The sequence below is a fragment of the Caloenas nicobarica genome, chromosome 3 (genome assembly GCF_036013445.1).
Source record: "Caloenas nicobarica isolate bCalNic1 chromosome 3, bCalNic1.hap1, whole genome shotgun sequence".
NCBI lineage: Eukaryota > Metazoa > Chordata > Aves > Columbiformes > Columbidae > Caloenas > Caloenas nicobarica.
The window spans coordinates 11,542,459-11,566,911 of record NC_088247.1 but is presented as its reverse complement, the minus strand read 5'-3'; the positions used below and the strand labels follow the sequence as shown (position 1 = coordinate 11,566,911).

Below are 24,453 nucleotides of genomic sequence, written 5' to 3'. Positions count from 1 at the left end.
TCACTGCTGCGGCTCTCTGAGTGGTTAAATATTCATGTGGCCAAACTCAATCCTTGTAAAACCCAATTGACTTCATTCAAAAAAACTCCTATAAAGATGACTGATGTCATTGGAGTCCCACCAGGGATGAACTTGGCCCATGCCATTCCTCCTGTTTAGTCATTGAATAGGAATGTAGAGAAGAAAAGCATGCTGGGCTCTAGAACTCCATCTCTCAACAGAGCAGCCAGGGCTGAAAAAAGAATTACACGTGAATATAACTTTGTCTTGCACACTGCATTAGATCTCCCAGATCAGCAACCACTTTCAGCTACTCAGGTACAAATCAGAATATCTCCTTTCACTGCTGAGACCTGAGCAGGAGTTTCTACACAAGTGTACCAGGCCTCTTGGGACCAAAAGCAGCATCATTACTCCCAATTTACAGATGAAGAAGCCAAAACAGGGAGCTGAAGTGTTTTGCTTCAGCTCACATGTGGTGACAGAGGTAGAAGTATTGAAACTTAAATACTTATGGCTCCTCACCACTTAGGCCATGTATTCCTGTGATATATCTTTTTAATTTCCCTCTCCTTTCCCCATCTCCCTTTTCCCCTGCCCCCAACCCCATCAACATCATCTGTAGCCACACAACTGGGAAGCTGGGATTAATCCATCCCTAGGGAAATTGGGATTAATATACAACTCATGTGGAACCTTTAAAAACCCAATGATTTGTGGTCCCTTTTTCAGAGGCGCATGTAAACCACAGCTGAAAAGTAACTATTTGCTGTTCCAGTGCACATTCTGAGAGAGGCTTTTGCTCAGTTTCATTAATGTACACCAAAGACCCCATCTGACAGGAGTTTTTCCTGCATCCAACAAAAAAATAGGCTGAGTAGACTGCACAGAATCAAGATCTTGCAGAGTAGTAACAGTTTATGGGCAGAAAAAGAATGACTGGAATGCAAAGGGGGGGGAAAGAGAGAGAGATGTGCCAAGATATCTTTACATTTTCTCCTGTAACTGGAAATGGTAAAAAAAAAAAATAAAAAAATTTAAAAAAAAATCTGTGTTTCCCTTGTGAATCTTGCAGGAAAAGACAACTAGAGTCAGGTGCCCTGCTTTTCGCTCTTGCAAACTCCCATTCAGTGATGTTTTTATGATGAAAATGCAAAATTTAAAACAACTGTGAAAACAGAATCAGTTCTCGATTGGCAGACAGAGGCCTAAGTACGTTTTATTCACTGCATGAATGTCAGATTAAAACACATGCAAAGAGAGAAAAGAAAAAGAAAGAAGGGGGAGGTAATTAATCATTTAAATTATTCGTGATCCTGATTCAAAAGGCACATTTCCCGTCTAATTCCTTTCATTTATTTTGGAGGTTACTACGACTTATCTCTTCTAACTGTCATGATTTCACCTCTTCTCTACTTTCCTTGGAATCACTGAACTGATACTGCCTCGCAAAATTCAAAACACTGGAGGGAACAGGCAAACGGTTCACCAGTGCAGCTGAGAGCATGACCAGGGAGATAGCCTTTGTTTCACAAGCTTGAAAGTGGCCTTCTGGGAAAAGTAAATACACACACGTTTATGTAAAGTACAAATGACATTAAGAAGCTGCGTGTGCATCCTGTGCTCGGTGTGACCACGTAGCTTTAATACATCTGTAATTCTGATTATGTCAATTCTGGGGATTTTTTTTTTTATTGCACATAAAAATGTATGTCCAGGGAAATTCTTGGCAGGCAGATCACCAGGCTCCAGCCGTACAAATGAAACGCTTCTCATGCCCAGCTGGGAGGAGCGGCTTCTCCACCTTCACGACCCCGCAGTTATAATGGTTCCCAGGAACCAGTAACCGACACGGTTTCTTACCTCGCCACGGGTGTTTCGGTATCCCGGTGTTAAGGAGATGGTGGAGCGACCGTGGGAAAGCCTCAGTGGAGTGACCCTCCCTGCATCCTTTCCTCCCTTCCTTTGGACCCGACTCAGATTTCTGCCTCATAGTCACGACCCCCTAAAAAAACAACTGACTCCAAGCGACCGAGCCCTTCACTTTCTCCCTCCACGGCAGGAACCCTGGAACACCCCTGTTCCTTTGCTCCCTGCCATGAATGATCCAATAGGGACGGGGAAGTTCATCGGGGATTTTCTCTCTGAATTTCCCTTTAGCAGAAATGCGGAGAGGGTGGAAATGAACTAACCAGCCTTTAGGCTGGCAGTTAACGCCTTGGCAGTGCCCGGGGCTGCAGGTCCCTTCTCGGAGAGGCGCGGGATGCCGTGTCCCCGTCCCGGCAGCGGCGCACGCTGGCGGCAGCCGGGGACCGCCCGGCGCGCTGGCGGGGGCGGGTGGCGTTTTCCAAGGAGAGCTCCGCAGGCAGCGACCCGCGCGGGGTGAGGCGGCCGCTGCCGCTGGGCTTGCGCAAGGCGATGCAGCTAAACCCCAACAGAAGAGCATGGGGGGGGGAACCTTCAGAGGAAGCGCAAATTGCCCCCGAGAGACGCTGCCGAGAAGACACAGCCCGATCCGGCTAGGCAACGCGAAGCCAGCGCAGCAAAGGGATTTCCCTTTGCTCCTGCCGGGCTCCGCGCAAAAGGCGCCCGGCAGAGAAGAGAGCCGCGCAGGGCTCCGCGCTCATCCCGCGCTGGCGGCTACACGGTGTCGAGGCGCGGAGAGCCAGCCCAGGCTTCTGCAGGCTGGGATCATTTCACCCCCGCAGTCCGCGCTTCTTCCGAGTGGGTGGTTTTCAGATGCCTTTTAAGACAAAACCAAAAGCCTTTACGCGGAGTGGAAAGCGTGTGACGGGTGGGACGCAAAGCTAAAGCGAGTCGGCTTCAAACTCTGCCCGTTCTCACAGCCTCCGGAGCTGCATGCAGGCGGAGGCGTCATCTCGGCACCCTGCGCTTCCCAAGGGCCTTCCCCTGCCGAAGGTGGATTCTACAGCCCGTCCAGCAAGTGCGTTTAAATTAGTTACGGTGCTCTCGAATCAGTGTCCAATAATAAAGAAGGGAAGAGAGGTTTCTCCCCCTTCCCCTTCCATTAAATGAGTTACAACCGCAACTTTTTCCCCTGTCGTTGATAGGATTCCTTGACCAAATAAAGAAATACTTTCTAAAAGCGGAGCGGGGAAGCGGGGAAAGGAACCGCTTTGGACCGAGCAGCTTAACGGCGTCAAAGCATCCGCGCCTGGGCAGCGCAAGAGCCGCCGGGGTCGATCCCATGCTACTTCGGACGTGTCTCCGCGCTAATTTGCTTTTCTTACCGTGGGTGGCACTGGCTTGTTACGGGGGATGGGAATAGGGTTTAAGGTTTGCCCAGAGGACGAGAAAGGACAGCAAGAAGCGCTTCAAAGGCTCGGGAGGATTCCCCCAGCCCTGAGCTCTCTCCCCCGTCTCAATCCAAAGCGGTTTCGCAGTGGAATAAACATCTCTGATCTAAGACAGCTGCTGGGAATCAAAGGCTGCCCCAATCAACGCTGAACCGGCTGAAGATGCGACTGAAAAATGCCCGTTCCTGACAAGCGAAGGGACGGGTGTGGGAAGGCAGCTCTGCTTTCAAGCTGTGAAAGCAGCAACAGTTTGCCCATTATTCATCTGATTTGCTTTATAACACTTCTGACACCTAATCTTATCAGCTAATACCCAAGATTTAGTTACACAAGACGATTTTTTTTCTTCCACACGAGCAGCAAAATTATTTGACTCCCTGCAGATCTGTTTACTTTTGCTAGCCTAAAGAAAAAAAAAAAAAAAAAAAAAAAAAAGAGGAGAGGGAAAGAACCAGATTTTCCAAGGCTGGTAGAAAAAAGCACTGAGGAAATACCTAGATAATTTAAAATATTAAAAAAAAAAAAAAAAAAGAGGTTCTGAATATTGACGGCCAGAGTTTGCGAGGGAAGAGACCAGAAACCAAATGAACACATGTGTAGTCCATGCAGACTTGCCTGTAAAATAACGATTTATTTTAATACTTAAAAAACACACACAATCCAGTGATAAATGTCAATTACCAATAATCAGCATAAAGTGCCAAACAGCCATACAACTTTTTTTTTTTAATAAACAAAACTTATTGGAATGTCTCTTAATTTGAATACACTGTTCAGAAAGCCAGCATTTAAAAAAATACGCTCTCAGGTCGAGATTTGTTCTCATCAGGACGCATGAAGACTTTAAAGTACCTCTAAAACCACGTTGTGCATATCGTCAGTTTGACGTATTGCCATCTTTCTTTCCTCTGGGTTTTTTTAAATAAGTCCACAAGTAACAAACCTCCTCACAGCGCACTAGACCACAAGGCAAAGAAAGAGATCTCCATGTCCCATGAACACTGATTTGTCGCGAACACCGGGCATCCGCAGGTCTAAGATATGGATACATTTTCTAGCATGTGATAGGACTCCTCACTTGAGAGACTGAGGTCATTTTCAAACATTAATTTTCTCCTTCTTTTAAGAAGATAAACTAGCAAATGAGATTTGCAAGTTGCCCTTCACCTTGTCCTAATGGTGCTGTGATGAGAAATCACCGTTTCAGTTCTTAAACGTCTTCCGGAATTCTCTGTATTTCCTGAAGTGTAAAAATAAGAAGCTTTATACAGTCAAAAAAATAGTATAAAATAAGAGGTTGGGCTTTAAAAAAGAAAAAAAAAAGTAATACTTTCGGAAGCTACAATTCTTTTTTTTTCTTGGGATTGGGAGGGCGGCACTAGTGGATTTTTGTTTGGTTTTAAAGAGATTGCTGTCCAACACGTGAGCACCACCTTTTGGCATAAAGTTTATCAAAGCCACACAAGTCAGTTAGCACTCTCTGCATCACTCGTGTATATTTTAAATGCAAAATAATATTTTCACCCACGTCTTAGGAAGTTAGTCGCTTGGGTGGGGGAGGGAGGTGCAGATTTTCCTCTTTTTAAAGTACAAACAAAAACAAAACACAAAGTTCAGTTCTCCCATCCTGAAAGTTTTGTTTCTGCTCTGGTTTTGGTGTAAAGTCTGAAGGGGAGGAAAAGTTTATAGAAGCTGGAGATTCAGCACTTAAGTTTGGCAGGTTTCAGTTCCTTTACTTGCGTGTGCAGTGTCTTGTGGACAGCTAGCGTTCTGGACTGGCAAAATCCTTTCCCACATTCTTGACACTTAAAAGGCTTTTCTTTAGAATGGATATATCTAGGGAGAGAAAAACAATCAAAATGTCAGAAACAACCAGCCTGAACTCTGCAGTGATCTACCTGATGGAGAACACACTGTAGCTTTTTACACTTATTGCTGAAACAGAGAGTGCTGGAGTGCGGCGCTTGGGTAATCACGCATGTGTGTGTGCGTGCAAGAAGAGACGGGGGTGTTGGCAGCTTACAAGGGTGCCTTTCTTAGGAAAAAAGAGCTTCTCACTTTGGGGTCACCTGGCTGCATGTCTTCATGACACTTCTGAATGATCACTGAGGCAGAGGAGAAAAGACAATGCAAACAGAGGGTGAAAATGCCTGTGGAAGCTAAAAAGAGGGCCGTGCAAGTAATTTTTGTGAGTACAACAGGCCTGTCTTCCAAAGTGAGTTATGTGGGCTCCTCCACCAGCAGTGGGCAGAGGAAACCCTAAAGCGAACACTGCCGACTGGCCGGGTTCATGACTTCTCACAAGCACCTACGTGAGTGTAGATGGGTAGTCAGGAGAGTATGGATACACAAGGAAAAAAGAACAGGAGAAGAAGAACCCTTACCTGTGATCCCTCAGGTGATCCTGTCTTCTGAAGGCCTTGTGGCAAATGTCACATGTGTAGGGCCGTTCATCGGTGTGGGTTCTTTCATGAATCAAAAGATTGTAGGACTTGGTGAAGTGCCTGCCACAGAATTTACACACGAACTCCTTCTTGGTTTTGGACGGTAACCTTCCCCGCGTGGGCTTCTTCTCTGGAGAGAGTTTAGTCACCTCAAGCAAAGACCCAAGCCCTGGGGGGGAGCCCTGACTGTCTGCCTGTCCCAGTTTAGAGTGGTCCTCTTGTGTGGCAGCCACTGCTAAGTTGGCAAAGTCAAAGCGGGGTTTGGCTTTAAGGGTCACACTGGTGGCCTCTTGCTTGGGCTGGATGACATGTGGGAAGAGTGGGAAGGTCGGCAGCTGGAACCGTGCATCCATCAGGCTCGACATGCTGGGCACTTTGGAGAAGGAGGAGCGGGGCAGATGCATGGCCGGGTACCCCAAAGTCCACTGGTGCAGGTGTACGGCGTGTAGGGCACTGAAGCCGTAGAGGTTGGAGAGGTGGTCAGAGGGCACGGCAGGCAGCCCATTGAATGCTTGCAGGAAGGAGTAGTTGGTGAGCTGGAGGGAAGGATGAATTGGCACTGGGGCTGGCAGGGTCTTACTTCCCATGGTGGCCGCTCAGGAGGAGGATCTTGGGAGCAGGGGAGTTAAAGATCTGGAAAATAAAGATGAAGGGGCAAGAGAGAGAGGTGGATTTATATGAAGATAAAAGCAGAGGGAATTTCTCACTTCACTCTCCATTAATACCCTTCTCCAAAGCCACTGGAGGAGGCTGCCTTGGACTTTGAGAGACCTGACCAACTCTTGGCTGAAAGTGTATCCCCTCAGGTCTCCCGACTCTCCCTCTCCCCATTCCTCACACACAGAAGTTGTGCCCCATCCACAATTATTCACTCTCCAACAGCATCCTTGTGCTAGATAGACCTCTAATGATCCTCTGCACAGAAACAGCGAAGAGATGCTGGTTTGACTCACAAAGCTTCAGTTTCTCCCATGTAATTTAAAATCGCTTAATGGGCACCCTCAGCCTTTAGAAAATGGTGGGACACCGACCACTATGCCTATCTGCAAAAACTGCCTTTAGCCCTGACCCTTGAGGTGACGCAGAGAGCGGGTGCAGAGAGCTCACTGCCTCTGGGTCACTCACCTCCCCATGGTCTGGCCACAGCTGAACCTCTGTCTCTGGTCTAGTGGAGGCTGTTGGGTGCTCAGAACTGCACATCGTCTATCATTCAAAAAAGAGAAAACCCCAGAGAATTTTTGGGGACAAAAAAATCCCCAGCCAACAGACCTCTCTCTTATGTACTGCGAAAGAAACAGGAAAATGCTGAGTTTGGGTGACAAATCTGAAGTGCCATTTGTTCTCCCCAGGGGGAAGAGCCTGACTTCAAGCCCGCATCCTAATCTAGGCAATCACTTAATTAGAACCCTTCAAAAGGCAAAAAGACAAGGGCTGGAGGGACCCTTCCCATGAGGATACCCAGCCCACAACCTGTAGGGCCGCAGGGCTGCAGCACTTCCCTGGGCTACGTGTCATCACTTTACTTTGTGTTTTGGGGTCTCACTAAGCCCTCAGATTCTCTCTGGGCCAGATCCCTGCCCATTGCACCCCACAACGTGGAGGGGAAAATGCTACTGGGCAGTAGCATCGAAGCGCATCTGCCTGCAAATTCAGCCCCAGCTGCTGTCAACCATTTGGCAGGAGATGCCTCTCGAGGGCTGATGATTGGCACGCAGCTTCCCCTCTTTGTGGGTGCAAGAGAGCACCCATGACTTTTGGAGGCAACATATCCCTGCAGCCCAGGGCCCTTCCTCCTTACTCCGCAGCCCGCAGCTTATACCCGCTTTCCCACCAGTGAACTCCAGGATTTGCCCTCAGTGGGGCTGTTTTCCAGCAGGACCCCCATAAGGTTCCCATAGACTCCCTGCAGCATGCTCATAAAAGCCCCACAGGTTTGCTGCAGGGTTCCCACAGGATCCACACAAGGTCCCTACAAGATCCCCTATAGGGTTCCTGCTGAGTTACCGTAGGATCCACACAAGATCTCCACAAGGTCCCAGCAGGATCCTTGCAGTACTCAGCCTGGAGAGTGTTGATGCCTCCGTGAAGAGTAAAGCCCCTTTGGAGAAGAGAAGGCAGCGAAGTGCTGCAGAGCAGTAATTGTCCCTCTGGGCAGGAGAACTGGGAGGGGGGGAACTGGTGGCGAAAGAGGTCTAAAGACCAGGGAAACAAATCTGATATGTGACTGTTGCTTGGACCCGGGGAGATGTGGCTGGGAGGGTGTGAGAGGGAGAATCTTACTTTGAGCAGCTCTGTACGCTGGGTCCACCTTTCACATCACTTTACATAAATCAGCAGCAGGAAGAGAGACTCAAACCTTAGAGGAATTCCATCGCCATGGCCCAGAATAAGAGATTGTGACATTTGCTTTTTTTTTTCAATTGGATACAATTTGGATAGTGGCTGATTGAGAAATGCACACACTACATTCTCCTCCCTCTCATCTATTTTTTTTTAACTATTTAGGGCAAATGAACCAATCAGACTATTTTATTCTTCAACTGGGAAAATGGTTTTTGTTTTGTTAGTGCTGCTATACGCTAGGCGTGTCCACTTAACAGCACGAATGCCCCAATCGATGACCCCGAGAACAAAGTACGCGGAAAACGCTCTTGTCCGGACACCTGAAATGTCTGTTTCTGTCACAACGGCTTCGTGTCTGTTTTTCTGTCTGAGCAGCCCTAGATCTCCCAATCATGAAACATGTTATTGCAAACTGAGTTAATTTCTTTCTTTCTTCGTATCCTTAGAAAACATTTAATATGGAATATGTAAGTATAAATCTACTATGTCAATTTGGGTAAATTCTTGTTGGATAATATTGAAAAAAATCTCTTTCGATTTCCTAGACGAAGAAGGGGACAGAAACCAAAGAGAAATACAGTCGCGTCATGATCGCATCCATTGCGCCCGCGGTTTTTTTTGCTAAAGTAGTTCTATTTTTTTAAATAGTAATAATAAGGGGGTAGCGGAGGAGGAAGAATAGGATGGAAGAAAAAAAAAAAAAAAAGAAGAAGAAGAAAAGGGGAGGTGGGAGCAGAGTGTTCAAGTTACTACAAGTTTCTTGGCACTTTTCCAGAAATGTAAGTTACACTTTTGCTCTGTGTGACCGGGATAGTAAAAAATATAGACGGAGAGCAGAGTATTTCATAAAGAAGTCCCCTCTATTCGGGACATCAAAGCGAACGTGTTTCACAGCGCGGTAACTCCCCGCTCTCCCGCTTGCTCAGAGAGATCAATGTTTCTTTGATTTCGGTGTCACCTCCACCTTTAATTCTGTTTCTTGTAAACAGATCGTTATCGAGGTTTTTTTTTAGTTGTTTGTTTTTTTTTTTTTTTAAGAAGAAGACTCTGTGAGTTCCCTGCTTGAATTCCCCCATCACAATAAAACTATGCCGGGTTTTCTTTTTTTAACACAAACTAGCTCGGTGAGTAATTAAGAACAAATCACTTGTGTTCTGACTGAAACAAAACCCACTCACGCCAAGATAAATTTACCCTGCAAAATAGGATCATAAACTTGAAAGACTACATCTGTCTCCAGCTTTCTTACCCTTTGTCCTGTTTAAAGATACGGTAATGCTATTGTTCAGTTGCCATTGTTTTAATACCATTGTAATCTTAACCTTCCAGATTACATTCTACATCCCCTATACGCCAGAAAAAAAAAAAAAAAAAAAAAAAATCCACCCGGCTTTTTGCTGGTAGCATAACAAGGGGCGAAATTAAAGGGATTTTAAAGTAATCTTGTGGCTAGTCGGTATTTTTCCTTTCTACCTTGAATTATCAATTTCCGATGTGTCCTTTGAAAGGGATATTTGTTATATTAAATACCTGACTCATAAATAATGAGGTTTGCTAATTAGTTCCACATGGGAGAATGAAGGAGGTAAATTACCCCGAGAACATTGCTTATTTTTACAAACATGATAAAGTAGAGGACATAAAATGCTGCATTCTTGGGATAGCCTCAAACTACAGCAATCATGTTAATCTGTCAGAAAAAGTTCCCTCTCTTTTACCTGAACCCTTTTAAGTCTAGCAGCCCTGTCCTTTCGGCTGCATCGCATCAGTGTGCAGCATTTTGCCACTAGGTCGGCTACTTATTTTGTCCTCTTTGAGGAGACGAGTTTTTCCCTTCCTATCAGTTTAAGCGAGGAAATAGAGCTTACAAATTATCTGTGTTTGGGAAACTAACTGGAAAGGGAATAAAATTGCCCTTTCGCCTCGCATTATTCGAGCGTGGTACTCTTGAGCAATAAAGTGCATTGTTCAGCATAGATTTATTCAAAGTATTAATGAAGTGTGCAGAATCTATTAAAGCAGGTTTATTCGGGGCTAATTGAGCGTGAAAGAGTTAATCGCTAACATTAATGAGGACTGGAAGGACTCAGTCAGCATGTGCCTTGGATATCTCCGCTCAATCCTTATAAAATCATCATTCACATTTTATCACGAAATCAGTGTTGACAAGTTTCTCCAGACCACCATTGCGAACGCGGATGAATGCGGTGGATTTTAGTGTCGCAAAAATCATAATAGCCGGGGTCCGACTGCACTAGTGCTCTCTAATACTGCCCGGAGCAGCCTTTATCCAAAGCAAGACCAACAACAAAAAAATCACCGGGTCGGGATCCCGGTGGGACGGTGGCTCCGAGGGCCACGGACGGGAGCGCAGCCCCACGAGTCGCGGGTGGGTGCCGGCGGGGCGGCCGCAGGGGCCAGTTTCCGCGATCCTCTCCCTCCAGAAGTTTTCGGGTTGCTTGGGGGGTTTTGTGTGTATATTTTTTTTAATCCCCTCGGGCGCAGAAGGCCTCCACCAGCACAAGATTCATTCTAGGTTTCTCCCTAGAGAAGCGCCCGGTGCCTCCCCTCAGCACAACTAATCGTCTTTCCTCTGTCCCGGCGGCAGGGAGGGTTTCTTCCCTCTTCGCTCCTCGCTTCCCACGGCCACAGCACGCACAGCAACGCGCGGGGGGGGAGGCACAAAACCTCTGTGGTGACAGCCCCGCGGGGCCCGCAGGGCACCGAGGCGCATCCCCAGGCCTGGCCGACCGAGGTGGCGCCGATTCCGGCCACCCCGCAGCCGGGATCCCGCCGCGGAGCTGCGCGGTGCGGCCACCCTCGGGCCCGGAGCTCAGCGCCGGTTTAGGGGCTGGCCCTTGCTGTCAGTTGGCTTCGGACATACTAAACTGGATCCACTGTGCACCTGTCCGGGACACGGCTCTCGCCCTCTTGCCCTGCTCGCGTTTTATCGGACGATTCCCCCGGCGCTACGGTAATCTCCAAAATGCTCGACGTTAATAGCTTCCCTCCCAAAAGCCAACTATAACAACTATACCCTAATCCTCGGCTTTGCACTGACACTTTATATGCTCGGCCTCGAGAGAAGCTCAGTCTCTCGCTACACTGAACTTGTTTTGATCCCGTCAGACAAATATAAACATCAGATTCATTTCTGCTATGGCCTTGGAAGGAAACAGAGAAGGCTTCTCGGACTCTAAAACACTACAAATGCAATAGGAAGGAAAGAAAGGAAGAAAGCAAGCAAGAAATAAAGACAGAAGGAAAAGGAAAGAAAAGGGAAGTATAGACAGGAGAGAAGTTGAACGTTCCAGTCCATAAAGGACATGCAGGCTTCAAGTTTGCAGCTCATATGTGTCAGTTTTAGCTCGGGTTAAAAACACAGCTCCTCCGCGAGGGGGGACAAACTACTTTGAAAAGGGAAGACAAATCTTTAAACAGCATCAAAATATCCGAGCCCCATGTGAATGCTTCCCCAGCACTCTGCTCACCCCAAGGAGAACAGCCTTCCTCACGTGAACCCTAATTCCCCCACTTCTGTGCTATCCAGGGAATAGCGAGAGGGGATGGGGAGAAAGAAAGGAAGGAGAGGAAAAGAGGTATTTGGATCGATATCCCCAACCCCCGAGGCTTGGCAAAACAAAAACCAAACAAAATGAGTTGTTCTTTTTATTTACCTAATCCCGATCTGTGCTCCACCGCTGGCAGCAGTTAAAAGATCCTGGGCTAAATTTGAGCTGGTAAAATAAAATAATTGAAAAAAATAATAGGAAAAAAAAAAAAAAGGAGAGGTTGGTCTAGGTCAGTGTCTCTGCTGGCCCTGGGGGGCACAGCTCTCTCCCCACCCCACCCCACCCCACTGCTCCTCCAGCGGGTCCAGGCAGATCCGAGAGAGCAGCGGGGCGAGGTGTCCAGGTGCTCTGGCTGATGGGGAGGGATGGAGGTGCTCTCCCTCCTTCTGCTCCCGGCGCCGGCTGCGTATTCCGCAGTTGCAAATGCGCCCGGGAGCAGCCGAGCTCAGACTGAACCGATCCCTTCCCTCCAGCCTCCTCCTTATTTCAACCACCCCTCCCAGCTCCCCCCTCAACCTCCCACCAGACTCCGGGCATGCGCACGCAGAGAGAAAGTTTCTGGCTGGGAAGAACCAACTTTTCAACCCGCTTCTTCTGCAGGCACAGCAGCCCGGGGCTCGCCGTCCGCAGACGTGTGATCTCGCCCCCCGCCCCCCGCCCGGCTCCCACAGCCTCGCCCGGGGCATCTCCCCGGGGCCCGCTACCCGCGGCCCCCCGCGGCGGAGCGGCCTCCCGGGGCGGGAGCGTGGGGGGGTCCCCGTGCAGCTCCGCGCTGCGGTGGCGGAGCGCGCTCCCCCGGCGGCGCTGCGCGGCCGCGCTGCCTGCGCCGGCCCGGCTCCGCACCGCACGGCTCCGCACCGCTCCCGGCCGGCCTCGCTGCGCCCCCTCCCCGCCGTGCCGAGGGACAGGACTCACTGAGACCTGGCCAGGGAGGGAGGGGGAGAAATGCAGAAGGAAAGAAAGAAAGAGAATAAAAGGTGGGAGGAGGAGGGAGGAAGGGATCCGCTCCCTCTGAGGGGGTCTGGGTTCGCAAATTGTTCTCCCTCTCGAAGAAGATCCTCCGAGAGGATCCCAGGAGCCTCTTACCTGTGAGGAGTCCACCCCCGGGTTAGAGCCGCTTCTTCCCCCCGCCCCAGCATCCCTGCCGGACCCCACTTTCCGCCCCAGCGCCCCTGACCTCGGCGCCTTCCTCCTGCCCCTCCTCGCACGGCCCGGGACAGTCTCTACCCGCACCCCGAGCGGGGTTCCGCGGGGTGAGAAGGTCACACGGATCCCCCCCGGATCTGGGATCCGCAGAGCCTTGCTGAGGTCTGGGGGAGTCAAACTACCCGGACGAACCAGGCAAAGGAAAATAACTCTCCAAAGAATAAGGTTAAACGTGCTTTATAATTAATCCTGAGGCCATAATATCCTTGCTTCTTTGTTTTTCTGTTCATCCATCCCTTCACACTCCTTTAGATCCGTGAAGGGGGAAAAATTGCCTGGGTGTATTACATCGTCTCGAGGAACCAGGGTAATATAATACACTAGCGAAGACAGATCCGTCAGGATAACATGGTACCGTGTTCAGGCACACACATGAGTTTTTTTATTATTATTGTTCTTGTCACTGCCGTTGTTACACTGATTTTTGCCCATCTCCGAAGGAAAAACAAACAAATAAATAAAGAAAACATTAACAAAACAGCAATAAGAAAACACTGCTGTATCATCCTGCGGAATGAGCGTTCGTGAACACGACAGCAGGGTGGCGAAGTAAGCCCTAGCACTGCAATTTCATCCTCAAAACATCCCTATTTCTAGGGAGAGTCTGGGGTCCAGTACTGCTCACTGCTCGGGGCAGACGAAGAGATTTTCGTTCCCTCCTTCGGTAAACGAGTGGCATTTTTACAAGGCAGAGGCGAAGCAAAGACGTTTCCCTATCCTGGCTTCTTCAATTCTCTCTCATTTCGTGCTATTATTTTCTTTCTTTCTGTATTTCTTATTACTTGCCCCTTCCACTCCTCCCCCCCCCAAAAAAATAAATCCCAACCCCAAATAGAGCACTTTTTTTTGTTGTTTTTCTTCTGTTCTGGGGGTCGAAATGTCGACAATGTGATCCTGTGCTCGATGCTGTAAGTTGATGCCTTCGAATAAGTTTGCATTTTCAAAAACAGTTTTCAAGTCCCGTTGTCAGAACACGAATGTAGGATCCCCAAGTGTCCCTAAACCAAGAAATAGACTGGAGATATGCTCTTCTAACTGGAGATTTCTCTGTTCCCAGAGGAAGAATCTTGGCATAGCTGGGGGTGGGTGCGTACATTAATAAAACAAAAATCGCGATTCTCTTTAGAGATGTAGCAGATTAGTTGAGATGGTAAACACAACAACGGCAGTGATACCTGCACGTGCTGTCGTTAAGGGAATAAAAAAAAAAAATTACACTTCCAGTTACAGAAACCACCATTCCGGAATAAATACTTAAACATCGAAATAAAGAGCAGTAGAAGATCTCAGTGTATAGGGGGGAGGGAGACACAGAAAGTTATTCCCACGCGAAAATAGCTTATAATCAAAGCTGGTCGTTGGGATCTTATTCCATTCCGGAGTATTACTGGAAGCTGTAGCTGAGAGCTGCCGGGATAACGTATAGTGTGATATTTACATATTTGTTAAAAAATAAAAATTTTTGGACTTGTCAACCCACTGGCGACTGAAGTTTCAGGTTAACTGTCTGGTTTAATGCATTTGTTTTAAATATCTGGTGTTTAAGCAATGAAGAGTGTGCTGTTCCAAAACCTTTATTCTCGGATGGAATTTTATGATGTCCCTTGCTAATTTGCATTATGTCAACTTGAAACGGTGGGGAACCTAATACCGGGAAAGGGATACAAAACCACTACTAGCACTGACACGCAGGGAATACGCTGCGCTTTTCCACAGCGAAGATCTGCTGTCGATTAGGAATGTTACAACTTCAAGAGACTCGTAAAAAGTGGAGGCATCTGCTCCCAAAGCAAGCCACGTTTGTAGGATCTAGACGTGACAGCGAAATCCAATTCGTTTCGAGAGATCAGAGGGGTGATTGGGGAGATCGAAGCCCACATCCCTATTTCCCACCTTTATCGTCTTCCCAGAACCACCCCCGTCTCCATCCTGCCCCTCGTATCTGCAAAGTGAAGGCCCCCCCTGGGCCGTGTCCCCCTTTTTGTGAGGGGCAGCATCCCGGACAGCACCAGCCGGCCACCACATCGGTGCTGCCTCCGCGGTCCGCGCAAGCAGCGCCGGGGCCGGCGCCGAATGCAGCCGCCCCCACACGCCGCAGCCAGTCCCGGTGCCGGTGCCTGTGCCGGGGGGGCGGCTTCGTGCCCCACCTGCGGAGCAGACTTGGGGGCGCGGGGAGCGTGTCTCAGGGCAGCATTTGCCTTTCCCTCCCTCGGGGAGCCCGCTGCGCTTGTCACCTCATGTCCAACGAGTTCTGGGTTCAAGGGCTAATCCTGCGCAGCGCAGGTACTGGGCATCACTCCTCATCTGGTTTAAGCTCGTGTGAATGCCGAGCATCCCTGGATGCACCTACACGTCAGCTGGGAGAGGGCTGCACATTCTGACTGATGTTCCTCTTCCCTCCCTCAGCTGAGGCAGCCAGCTTCACCTTCGGGACCCACTTAACCTTTGCAAGCATAACGATTCCCGGCCCCGTCCCATAGCCATGTGCGGGATAAAACTCTCTTTTGCTTCCGTGGGACTTTGTCCCCATCGGGGAACGGCGCTTGTCCCTTGAAAAGTCTTTTATTGAGGAGAAACAACCCTGCCACTTGCGAAGCATCAGCCGCAGGCGCCTCGCTGGGGCTGCGAGGAGAAGCGGGTCCGGAGAGGCAGGGTGGGGATGTTTGTTTGCTCGGCGGGTTTCAAAGGGCTGCTTCGCCGTCCCGGAGTCCAGCAAACATCTCGCCCCCCGCAACGCAGCAGTGGGTGGGGGGGTGGCTGGTCAGAGCTGCCTGCGGTCGGCAGCCCTGCAGTTCTCAAACCTTCCGGGGGAAGAGAACGGGGAGCAGGGCAGAGCAGCCGGCTCTGCTCGGCGGAGTTTCCAAAGCCGCTCCGCGCCGGGAGCTTCACGGGCAGGAAGGGACCCAGCCCCGGTGGGCACAAGTGCACTGCAGCGTCCCTCCCTTGCCCTCCTGCCTCCCCGGGCAAGGTGTTCCCCCCTAGACAAGTCCCCTGGTCCTCAGTAGTACCTGGGGGCTACCTATCTATATATTTTTTTGATGTTGTTGTTTTGTTTTCCTTCTCTTTGCCTGTTTTCTTCCTCTTCCTGCGGTTTTGGTGTTGACCGCGGTGAAGGATTAGAGGGTGCGGGTCCTGACCGCACCCCCGGGATAAAATGGACTCAGCTGGAAACAAGACAGCCAGAAAGAGCCCGTCGGGGCTGAGCCTGCTGGAGCGCGGCCAGGGGGCGGCGGGGAGCGGAGCCGGGCGCAGGCGGCAGGGCGGGCGCGCCTGCACCCCCTTTCCAAAACTGGTCCCCCTGTCTCTCCCGGACCCCGGTTCGCTACCCAGGTACCACGGAGCTTCATTATTTTAATAACTGCTAATGGCAACACACGGAGGAATAGCGGCAAGCAACACGGGTGGAAACTGCTCCCGCGGTAGGAGTAAATGTTCTTCTTATGGCACTCCAGCCCCCATCCCCCGAAAAGAAAATCAGCGCAGAGATTGGATATAAGGTTGTTCTGCCAATTTTTGCCTCCTACTTCTCGGGCTCCCTCAAAATAAAAGCCAAACTTTGGAGCATCTCCATTTTGTTAGCGAGGGGGAAATCGTTTGCTTGATTTTTAGTGCGGTGCTGAGATGTGACCCAGAGCCGTAATATATTGCTGCTTTTCTTCGCTAGCGGGCTACTGCAGAGGGGGAGCGCTCCGGCGGGGGTTAAGCTCGGCCCCCCCGTGCCTGCCCCGGGAGGGACGGCGTGGCACGGCCCCTGCCCCGCCACATCGTGGGCTGGTCACCCAGCAGAGACAAACCTCTGCCAGCAGCTTTTTCCCGACTGGAAAAGAAAATCCAGAGCACGGAATAGAGCGATAGGGGATTTGTCTTCTTCAAGAATCACAATGGATTTTGCAAGCAACTAATTAAGTGCAAGATCTCCCCCCTCCCGCCCCATACACACACCCCTTGTTTGCTAAGTGGTGTGAAGTCGGTTGTGTAAATGATTCCACTTTAACTTCCAGCCCCTTTAGATCGCTAATAATGCCGTGGTGGTGCTGCTCACACTGCTCCAGTGAGAGTCAGCATTTCCATTATAATTTCCTATTTTCAGGAGTTTTTACAGTGGTCATAAAAATTCATTCCAGGCTCAAACTTGGCATCCCAGGGCTCCTCCCAGGAGTCATTTCTTTTTGTTGTATTTGAAAGAGGAAACCATTTATCTGTTTTTACATTACAAGAGAGCAACAAAAGGAAGCAAAAGTAGGGTTTGGAGAACATTTTTGTATTTTACATTGCTTGCTTTTTCTCAGCTTTACAGTGTGTCTGCCATAGAGGTTAAAGGAGTATAGTACACAATAATTAGTAACACATGAAAAACCATCAGGTTATAGAGAAGCCAGTGTCCATAATCAGAACTGGTCATATAAAATACCCTTTATCATTCTAAACCCCTTTGCTTTTCTAAACTGATAATTTGCTAGAAATACATGCAAAATGTAATTTGATGCTGGGGGGTGCTTTGATTTAAAATGAACTGATCATTTTGGAAATCTGAGAAAGCTTATGTATGTGCTCATATTTAAGAATTTCCTAAAAGTACAGATGTTTTCACTGCAGATTTGAGGGGTCTATCCTCTAGCCCCCTTTGTGCAAGTATATGTATAACAGTCAAATAATCTTTGGATTTAGGTGTCCCTAAGTATTCATTTATATGATGGATTGTAATGGCAATATAGTTCCCTTGAAACCATTATATTCTATCAGGTCAAAACCAGCTTCTTTAAAAAGTTCATTTAATACAAGGGTGGCTGGAATGATTTGTGTACATTGCATTCACTCACATACAATTCCCATATCTGCTGGAAATTGAGTAAGGATTTAATGACCCCCGCAGGAACCAAAGGGTCTGGTGACATGAGCTCAGAATGGGCCTGTGAGACAAAGACCAGTGTGAATTGGGACACTCAAGTGGAATGCCAGCAAAGCCTGGACATCACATCATTTTGCTGTGGATTATACCTATGCCACATGTTTTACAGAGAAGTCTTTTCTCTACTGCTAAAAAATACACATTTCTACTAGCCCGGAAACTTAATAGGGGTATCCTCCAACTCATCCAGCTTAGGTTTGGCTACGAAAAAAGATCACAAAGAATGATATCTTGCACCAGTGAAATAATTATTTCTAGGTGGTAAAAAAAGGTATATATCTAATCAGAGGTACATATGTATACATATATATATGTACATGTAGAAAAATAAATTGCCTTTGTATGTATATGTAAACACAGAGAAAGATTAAGACAGACAGCTTTACAGTATGGATGATAGAATTAGAGGTGCAAGTATATTGATTCAAGCAATGTGAGCCACCTTTATCTTTTGAAATTTTTAGAATAACATGTATTTGATAAGGCTTATATTTACTAAAGCCAATGATTAAAGCAGGACTCTATAACTTTTAGGGAATACAGGTAACATCTGTTTGCCATGGTCTGTCAAACACAGAACTGGAATTAGGATTCCATGAGATTTATCTTCTCGTGAGGGATTTCATCACAGTGACACTGGGCTAGTAACCTCCAGTGGATCCACCTCTTTCCAAAAGCAAACTCATTCTCTAACCTTGCTTACACCTGTAACTCAAGCTGCATGCATTATTCTTCTGATTAAACTATTGCACCTAATTGAGGAGTGTGGGACCCCAGATTCTTCAGAGAGTGGAGGTAAATCCAACCCACATTGAGATTTGATTCACATTTCAGAGAAACCTTTCTTTTTTTAGATTTACCATTTACTGACACATACACAGAACCAATGGTATCTGTTTTAAGCATCTCAATTTGTTGCCTGAAGGTAGTTGGGATGGATATGTCTTCTATTTCTGCATTTTTATCAGGCTTTATCTTCAGTAGTTAATGAAGTACAAATCTACAGTAGTTGATCATACACCTACGTGACCAAGAATCTTGTTAAAACTGAAAAATGAAACGTTTTTTTTTTCTACAAAGTGGTTGGAAAAGTTTTTCCTAGGACTTATCACAGCAATACTTCACGGCAGCAATTCAGCATCTCCTTTGGGCTTAGCAAGACTGGAGATAGCATTACAAACAGGACTTCAGGTTTTATATCCTAACTATTTGGGATCTTGTTCTGGCTTTGTTCATTGCATAGATCCTGGGAGAAGTAATGAAATAAAGCTCTAATTTCATTCAGTTGCCAATACTTGTATCTTCTCACCCTGATAGACTGAACACTGGAGCTCAAAGTGACATTCAGCCCACATGCAGGAGCATGACGGGACATTCGACCAGCGTCTGTGCCTTAGAACTCTGACCCTCTTCTCAGCACTGTGAACACTAAGGCATTTAATTCCTCTGACGCAGCAGCTGCCGTGCCTGTTCAATTCAGAAAGCAGAGTGAAGAGATGCTGAAGGTTGTGGAGACCCTGTGCAAACCCACTCTGCAGATTTGGACAGGCTCCTGGGGCAGCTCTGCTGGGTCAGGTCCATCGAGTCACAGTCTACAGCTGAGAAATGTGGGTGGTATTTTAAATATCCTGTGCCTGGGCCTTGGAAAACCTTCAAGGGAGGTCAGAGCCCGACTCAGTAGTCAAAGGGGGTCAACTCTACAAACAAGTTTGGGACATTCGCTCTTTCACTGAATATTTGGAACTGTCACTATTTCAGCTCCTGTACAGTGCCAAGGGAATCCACTACAGGACTAAAATCACATGCATAGGAGTCACCTTCCCTGCCACACACAAATGTGTTGTCAGCCGCTGGTGACCCCAGCACTGTTTCCCCTTCAGCTGGCTGCACCTCTGCAGCTCATTGACCAGAGCTGCTGGCAGAGGCAATGGCCAGCCCTCCACAAGGGACACTTTTAATTTAATGACATCGCGTCTTCTATAATATGATGATTGCCAGAGGCCAGTTGATCCCTGGCCATACATACTGCTGACGTGAGTGTGTGACTTTGAAGCAATTGTGGGGTTTCAGTTTTCTTCCACAAAAAATCTAAATGAATTTTTTCAATTGACTTCAGCGACAGTAATATCTACAGTATCCACAGTACTGTGACAGTGTGGATTCAATTTCTTGGCTTGTACTCAATGGAAAGGTGTTATTTTAGTGCAAAGTGTTATTGTTACTAATGCAGAACTAGTATCTGGAAAAAAGTACACAGAAATACTGATCTGGTAGGAATTCCGTTATATAGAACAAAACTAAAATGAGGTTTATTGAGGATAATATATAAGAAATTGGAATTCTAGTTGTATAATTGCTCACAATGTCCTTCCTGTTTTTAGCAGCTTCTAAATATATATCAGCACAATAGAAAAAAATGGCACTTTTTTTTTTTTTTTTTTTTTTTTTAGCATTAGCTTTTGAAAAGGATATAAATTCCCACTGAAACTACATGGAAGTGAAGCCAAGGGATCAGCTAAAAGTCACAAAAGCAAAGGAAGTTAAGAGGCAAGTTGGAAAGACAGTTTTCTGTCATACACAGCTATGCTGAAGTATTAGAGATAAAGGTCATCTAACGGGGGGGGGCTTGTGCCATCAGGTGATCCTAAATACCAAATACGCTGTAATATTAATACCTTGGCCCAAGGGGAAGGTTAAATACTCACAGAGTTTCAACCCTAACCAAGAACTTCCTGCTATTTGTGGTTTGGGGTCAGACGCTTAAGGTTATTTTGAGATAGGCTTTTGTGTGTAAAACTGTAGGAATAGTACAGTCAGGGCATTATCGAACAGACGGGACCATAAAAATCTTTTCTTGAAAGTGCAATCCTGAAGAAAACTCGCCACCTGCTGGCCTAGACCCTCCTAGTGCTGTGCTTTCCTAACGGCATGTGCTAAAGTCATTATTTTTCGGTTTACAGCAGTTGAAATCGTCACAGTTCATGCTCTCTCCAGCTAAAGTGTTGATTTTGTGAGCTTCAACCTTAAAGAAAAAAATGATTTTCATCTGAAAATCACTATGTGACACTGTTTTGCACTGGTGTTTGAAAATAATACAAGTCAAACATTTTAACATGAATAATAGTCTCTTGAGGCTTAAATGTTTTTGTATTGGTGAGTTTTGTTAAATGCTATTTTTAAATGTATATATGCTCTTTCCCTTATGATTGTATCAGGAATCTTTGTGGTTTTCTCTGTGATATTTGTGTTGCCACAGAGTATTTTATTTGCTGTTACTACTTTTATTTACTGTTACTAAATAGTAACTGGAGATTTTGACATTTCATTAGAAATAGTTCTCATTCCTGTAAAGGGAAAGGTAACACCTCTCAATGCTAAAGCTCACCATCTTATGACTTAAAAGTTTTGATGTAGACTTTTTGGTAAGCCACACTAGACTATTTAGTAGAGATAACAGTGATTTTTTTGTCAATTAAATAAGTCAGGTATATAATGTCACTTTCTTTTTCTTAATACCTGTACTAGAGTCAGCTAAGCTAGATGGAAGATCCCAATATGCTTTAGGTAGGCCATTACACAATAATGCAAAACACAATGTGTACATTCTTCAGAACTAGTATTTGGTTTGTGGAAAAGAGTTTCACAGCCAGCAGGTTCTAGAGTCAGCAAAGGAGAAGGCAGTGAAGGCTGGATTCATCCAGTCTCAGTGACCAAGTGTCCCATGAAAGGGGACAGCCATCAGCGCGAGGCTAGCATGAAGCAAGGTATAGGAATTAATCTGTGAATAGAGCCAACAAAGCAGAGAAGAAGGAAAGGAAAGCATGGATAGTTCTTCAAAATGGAAGAGAACTGTAGAGAAACATGAGAGACTACTAAAAACACTTGCTTCCAATTTACGTTACACTTGAATTTCAATTCAATACTCTAAATCACAAAACTGATGAAGGTACTGAAATTCAAAAGTATCTTGTAGGAAGCAGGAACAGTGGAAGAATTTTAAAAGGTATATATATTTCATAAAATGTAAGCATAATCCTGAGAAGTCAAAATAGACATATTGGCTAGAAGACCCAAAATAATTAAAAGAGTTTCCTGTGAGTTCACTTACAAAACAATTGGAAAGTAATCTAACAAAAAGATGAACTACAAAAAAACAATTTCCACTCAGTTTGTGGTAATTGAGATGATCAGAGAACACAAGAGGAATAAACAAATGCAACTGAGGAAACTAAGGAGAGGATGTCACCAGCGTAATGGTGAATGCAGGCACTAAACCCATGTTTCTCTGCCCAAGAAAGGGTTATGAAGGAAGAGGCCTGGGATTAGTTCAACTGCTTCTAGAAAACCCACCTATAGCTTTGTTCAAATCACTTAATACATTCTCTGCTCTGGTATATCCATCTGTTAAAGGTACATAAAAGCACTCACCTAATTGCCAGGGATTATGCAATGAAAAATATTAGATACTAAATTTCACAGAGGGAAAAATAGCTACTAGCAGTCTGCATTTTCTTTGACTTCACCTTGTCTCAGCTACTGTCATATTCTGTCCTGGTTTAGTCACAATTCAATTTTTAGGCAATTTGGGGAGCATTTTTCTGGAATTGTCAGTTTGCCAGAATTACTTCCTAAGTTTTATGTGTTTTCACAAAACTTTGCTCACAAAAAGAAGCAGTAAGATGCTAACCTATAGCATCTCTTTTGAAGGAGATTTAGGGCAAGACCAGAGACATGGGTTTCTGACTTCAAGCATAAATGAATGAAGGAAAAGAGCTGAGGAAATGCAGAGGTCTCATCTCAAACTGAATATAGAAGTCTGTCTTTGGAGCAGGTGGCAGTGGTGCTCAGAGAACAGGGGCTGCTGGTAGTTCCAGCTGCTATGATTTTAATGTCCTTCCACATTTGATCAAACCCCAGCAGAGCCTTGAACTAAAGTATATCAGGGTTTGGATGAGAAGACAGGACACAGAAATCAGTGACTCTGGCACAAGCTCTGTTGTCTTATGTTGACCAATTGCTCTGCAGCAATTACTTGCATGCTTCAAATTGTCATGTAGAAACATTTTAACTTTGATTTCCAACTGCCATGCTTTTACTTGCAGTATACCCATCACCACTGTTTATTGTAGGGCTTCACGTCCAGCTTCCTTTTGAGGAACCTCTCTGTATCTCTTTGATTTTGAATTCGTACACAGGAAAATTATATAAATGAGGTCTTAATGGTGGATTCTACAGCAATTTAGGTGCCAGAGGTACTTGGTACACCAGACAGGGCGTGAAGTGTTTGTATGTATAGTCGCACTCAACCATACAAATAGGCTTGATTAACATAGACCATCTGAAATATGGTTCCCTTTGGAGTAAGACTGTGGTATTCACAAACCAGACAGTTGTACAATTTAGCTATTTTTTTCCAATTCAGTTGACCTAAACAATGTTATTGGTTACAGATCTGCTTTCTGAACAGATGCACCCTGTCAGTGCACACCTCAGTATGTGAAGCCTTTCCGTGCACAGGTCAGCTCAGTCTCTTTCCTCTTGACAGAGATCTTCTTGAGGCTCTCTCATCTCTCTCTGCTTGGCTCAAGGGAGATGGTCTACTGAGGAAAGAGAATATGGAAAGGGTTATGATCTTCAAAGATGAGATCCTTATTGTGGCTGATGATATCCTAGCTCTACTTCTTCAACTGAAATCTGGACAGTCCTGTCTACTGCGTTGGGACCAGTCATGTTTCCATCTGGGGGTCATCAGACTCTTCCAAGTAATGTCTACCTTGAACAGTGTAAGGTTAATTCAAACCAAGAGGACAACTGCACCTGCTTCCTCTCAGCCAACAGGGCAGCTGAGCATCCAGATGTTTGTAACTGTGGTTGAGTTTAGATATTTTCCATCTACTTCTCACAGGAACTAACAGTATTACATTCCAGTGAACATACAATCCCGGCTTCCTGGCTTACAGGACTGCAGTATCCTTTTCACCTTTTTTGTCATTGTCAGAGATCTTCCCATTACATATATATGTATGTATATTTTTTTTTTTCTGCAGCAAAGGTGGTGGGTTTTTTGTTGTTGTTGTTTAATTGTTTGTTTGTTTCCCTGCAGCAAAGTTTTGGTTTGGTTTTTTTTTTTTTTTTTTTTTAGTTAAGACTAAATCTATACATTTTTATTCTTGCTTGCATTCTTTAGACTGTTAAAGCCAGTGTTTAAGTCAACTATTGCTATAATTAGATGAGCTACTCTATTTCCAAATACAGACAAGGTGCTGGGGAATAATTGACTGAGTTTAACTTTTCAGATCAGATGAAACTCTTATATGTCACACTTCATGACATTTTACTTATGTATTCTGAGTTGAAACTCTTCCTAATCTGGAAATGGATTGCTTGCAAGCTGTTTGCAATGGAGACTGCTTTGTGTTTTCACACACTCATTAACTTTCTGATCATGTATTATTGTTTTACTTTGACTCAATGCATTGTGTTAGAACTCTCAGCATGGGGATGTAATCTGTAGACATTTTACAGCACCCTACATTCCTCAGATTTCCATGAAAACAGAATTCCACTCACCAAAACATTCTTACAGAATGACATGCCAAAAAATGACTAAGAATCTTTAGCTGAACTCTTTTTCTCAGATATTATTTTTGTATCAGTTGCAC

At 46.1% G+C, this 24,453-nt stretch overlaps 1 protein-coding gene across 1 annotated transcript; it reads right to left on the bottom strand.

The window, feature by feature from the left end:
* Positions 1-3,971: 3,971 nt before the first annotated feature.
* On the bottom strand, positions 3,972-12,100 carry OSR1 (odd-skipped related transcription factor 1). Its single transcript, XM_065632012.1, has 3 exons — positions 11,782-12,100; positions 5,702-6,394; positions 3,972-5,153 (listed from the first exon to the last, which is right to left on the bottom strand). Exons 2-3 carry the CDS (start codon positions 6,346-6,348, stop codon positions 5,018-5,020), a joined length of 783 nt encoding a protein of 260 aa, XP_065488084.1. The 5' UTR covers positions 6,349-6,394; positions 11,782-12,100; the 3' UTR covers positions 3,972-5,017.
* Positions 12,101-24,453: the final 12,353 nt, after the last annotated feature.

Bases quoted from the DNA above. Each gene is read 5' to 3' on its own strand.
- OSR1 (XM_065632012.1), bottom strand. From the start codon at position 6,348: ATGGGAAGTAAGACCCTGCCAGCCCCAGTGCCAATTCATCCTTCCCTC. The intron at 5,154-5,701 runs GTAAGGGTTCTT...TTCTCTCCCTAG, and splicing joins GATCACCTGAGGGATCACAG to ATATATCCATTCTAAAGAAA.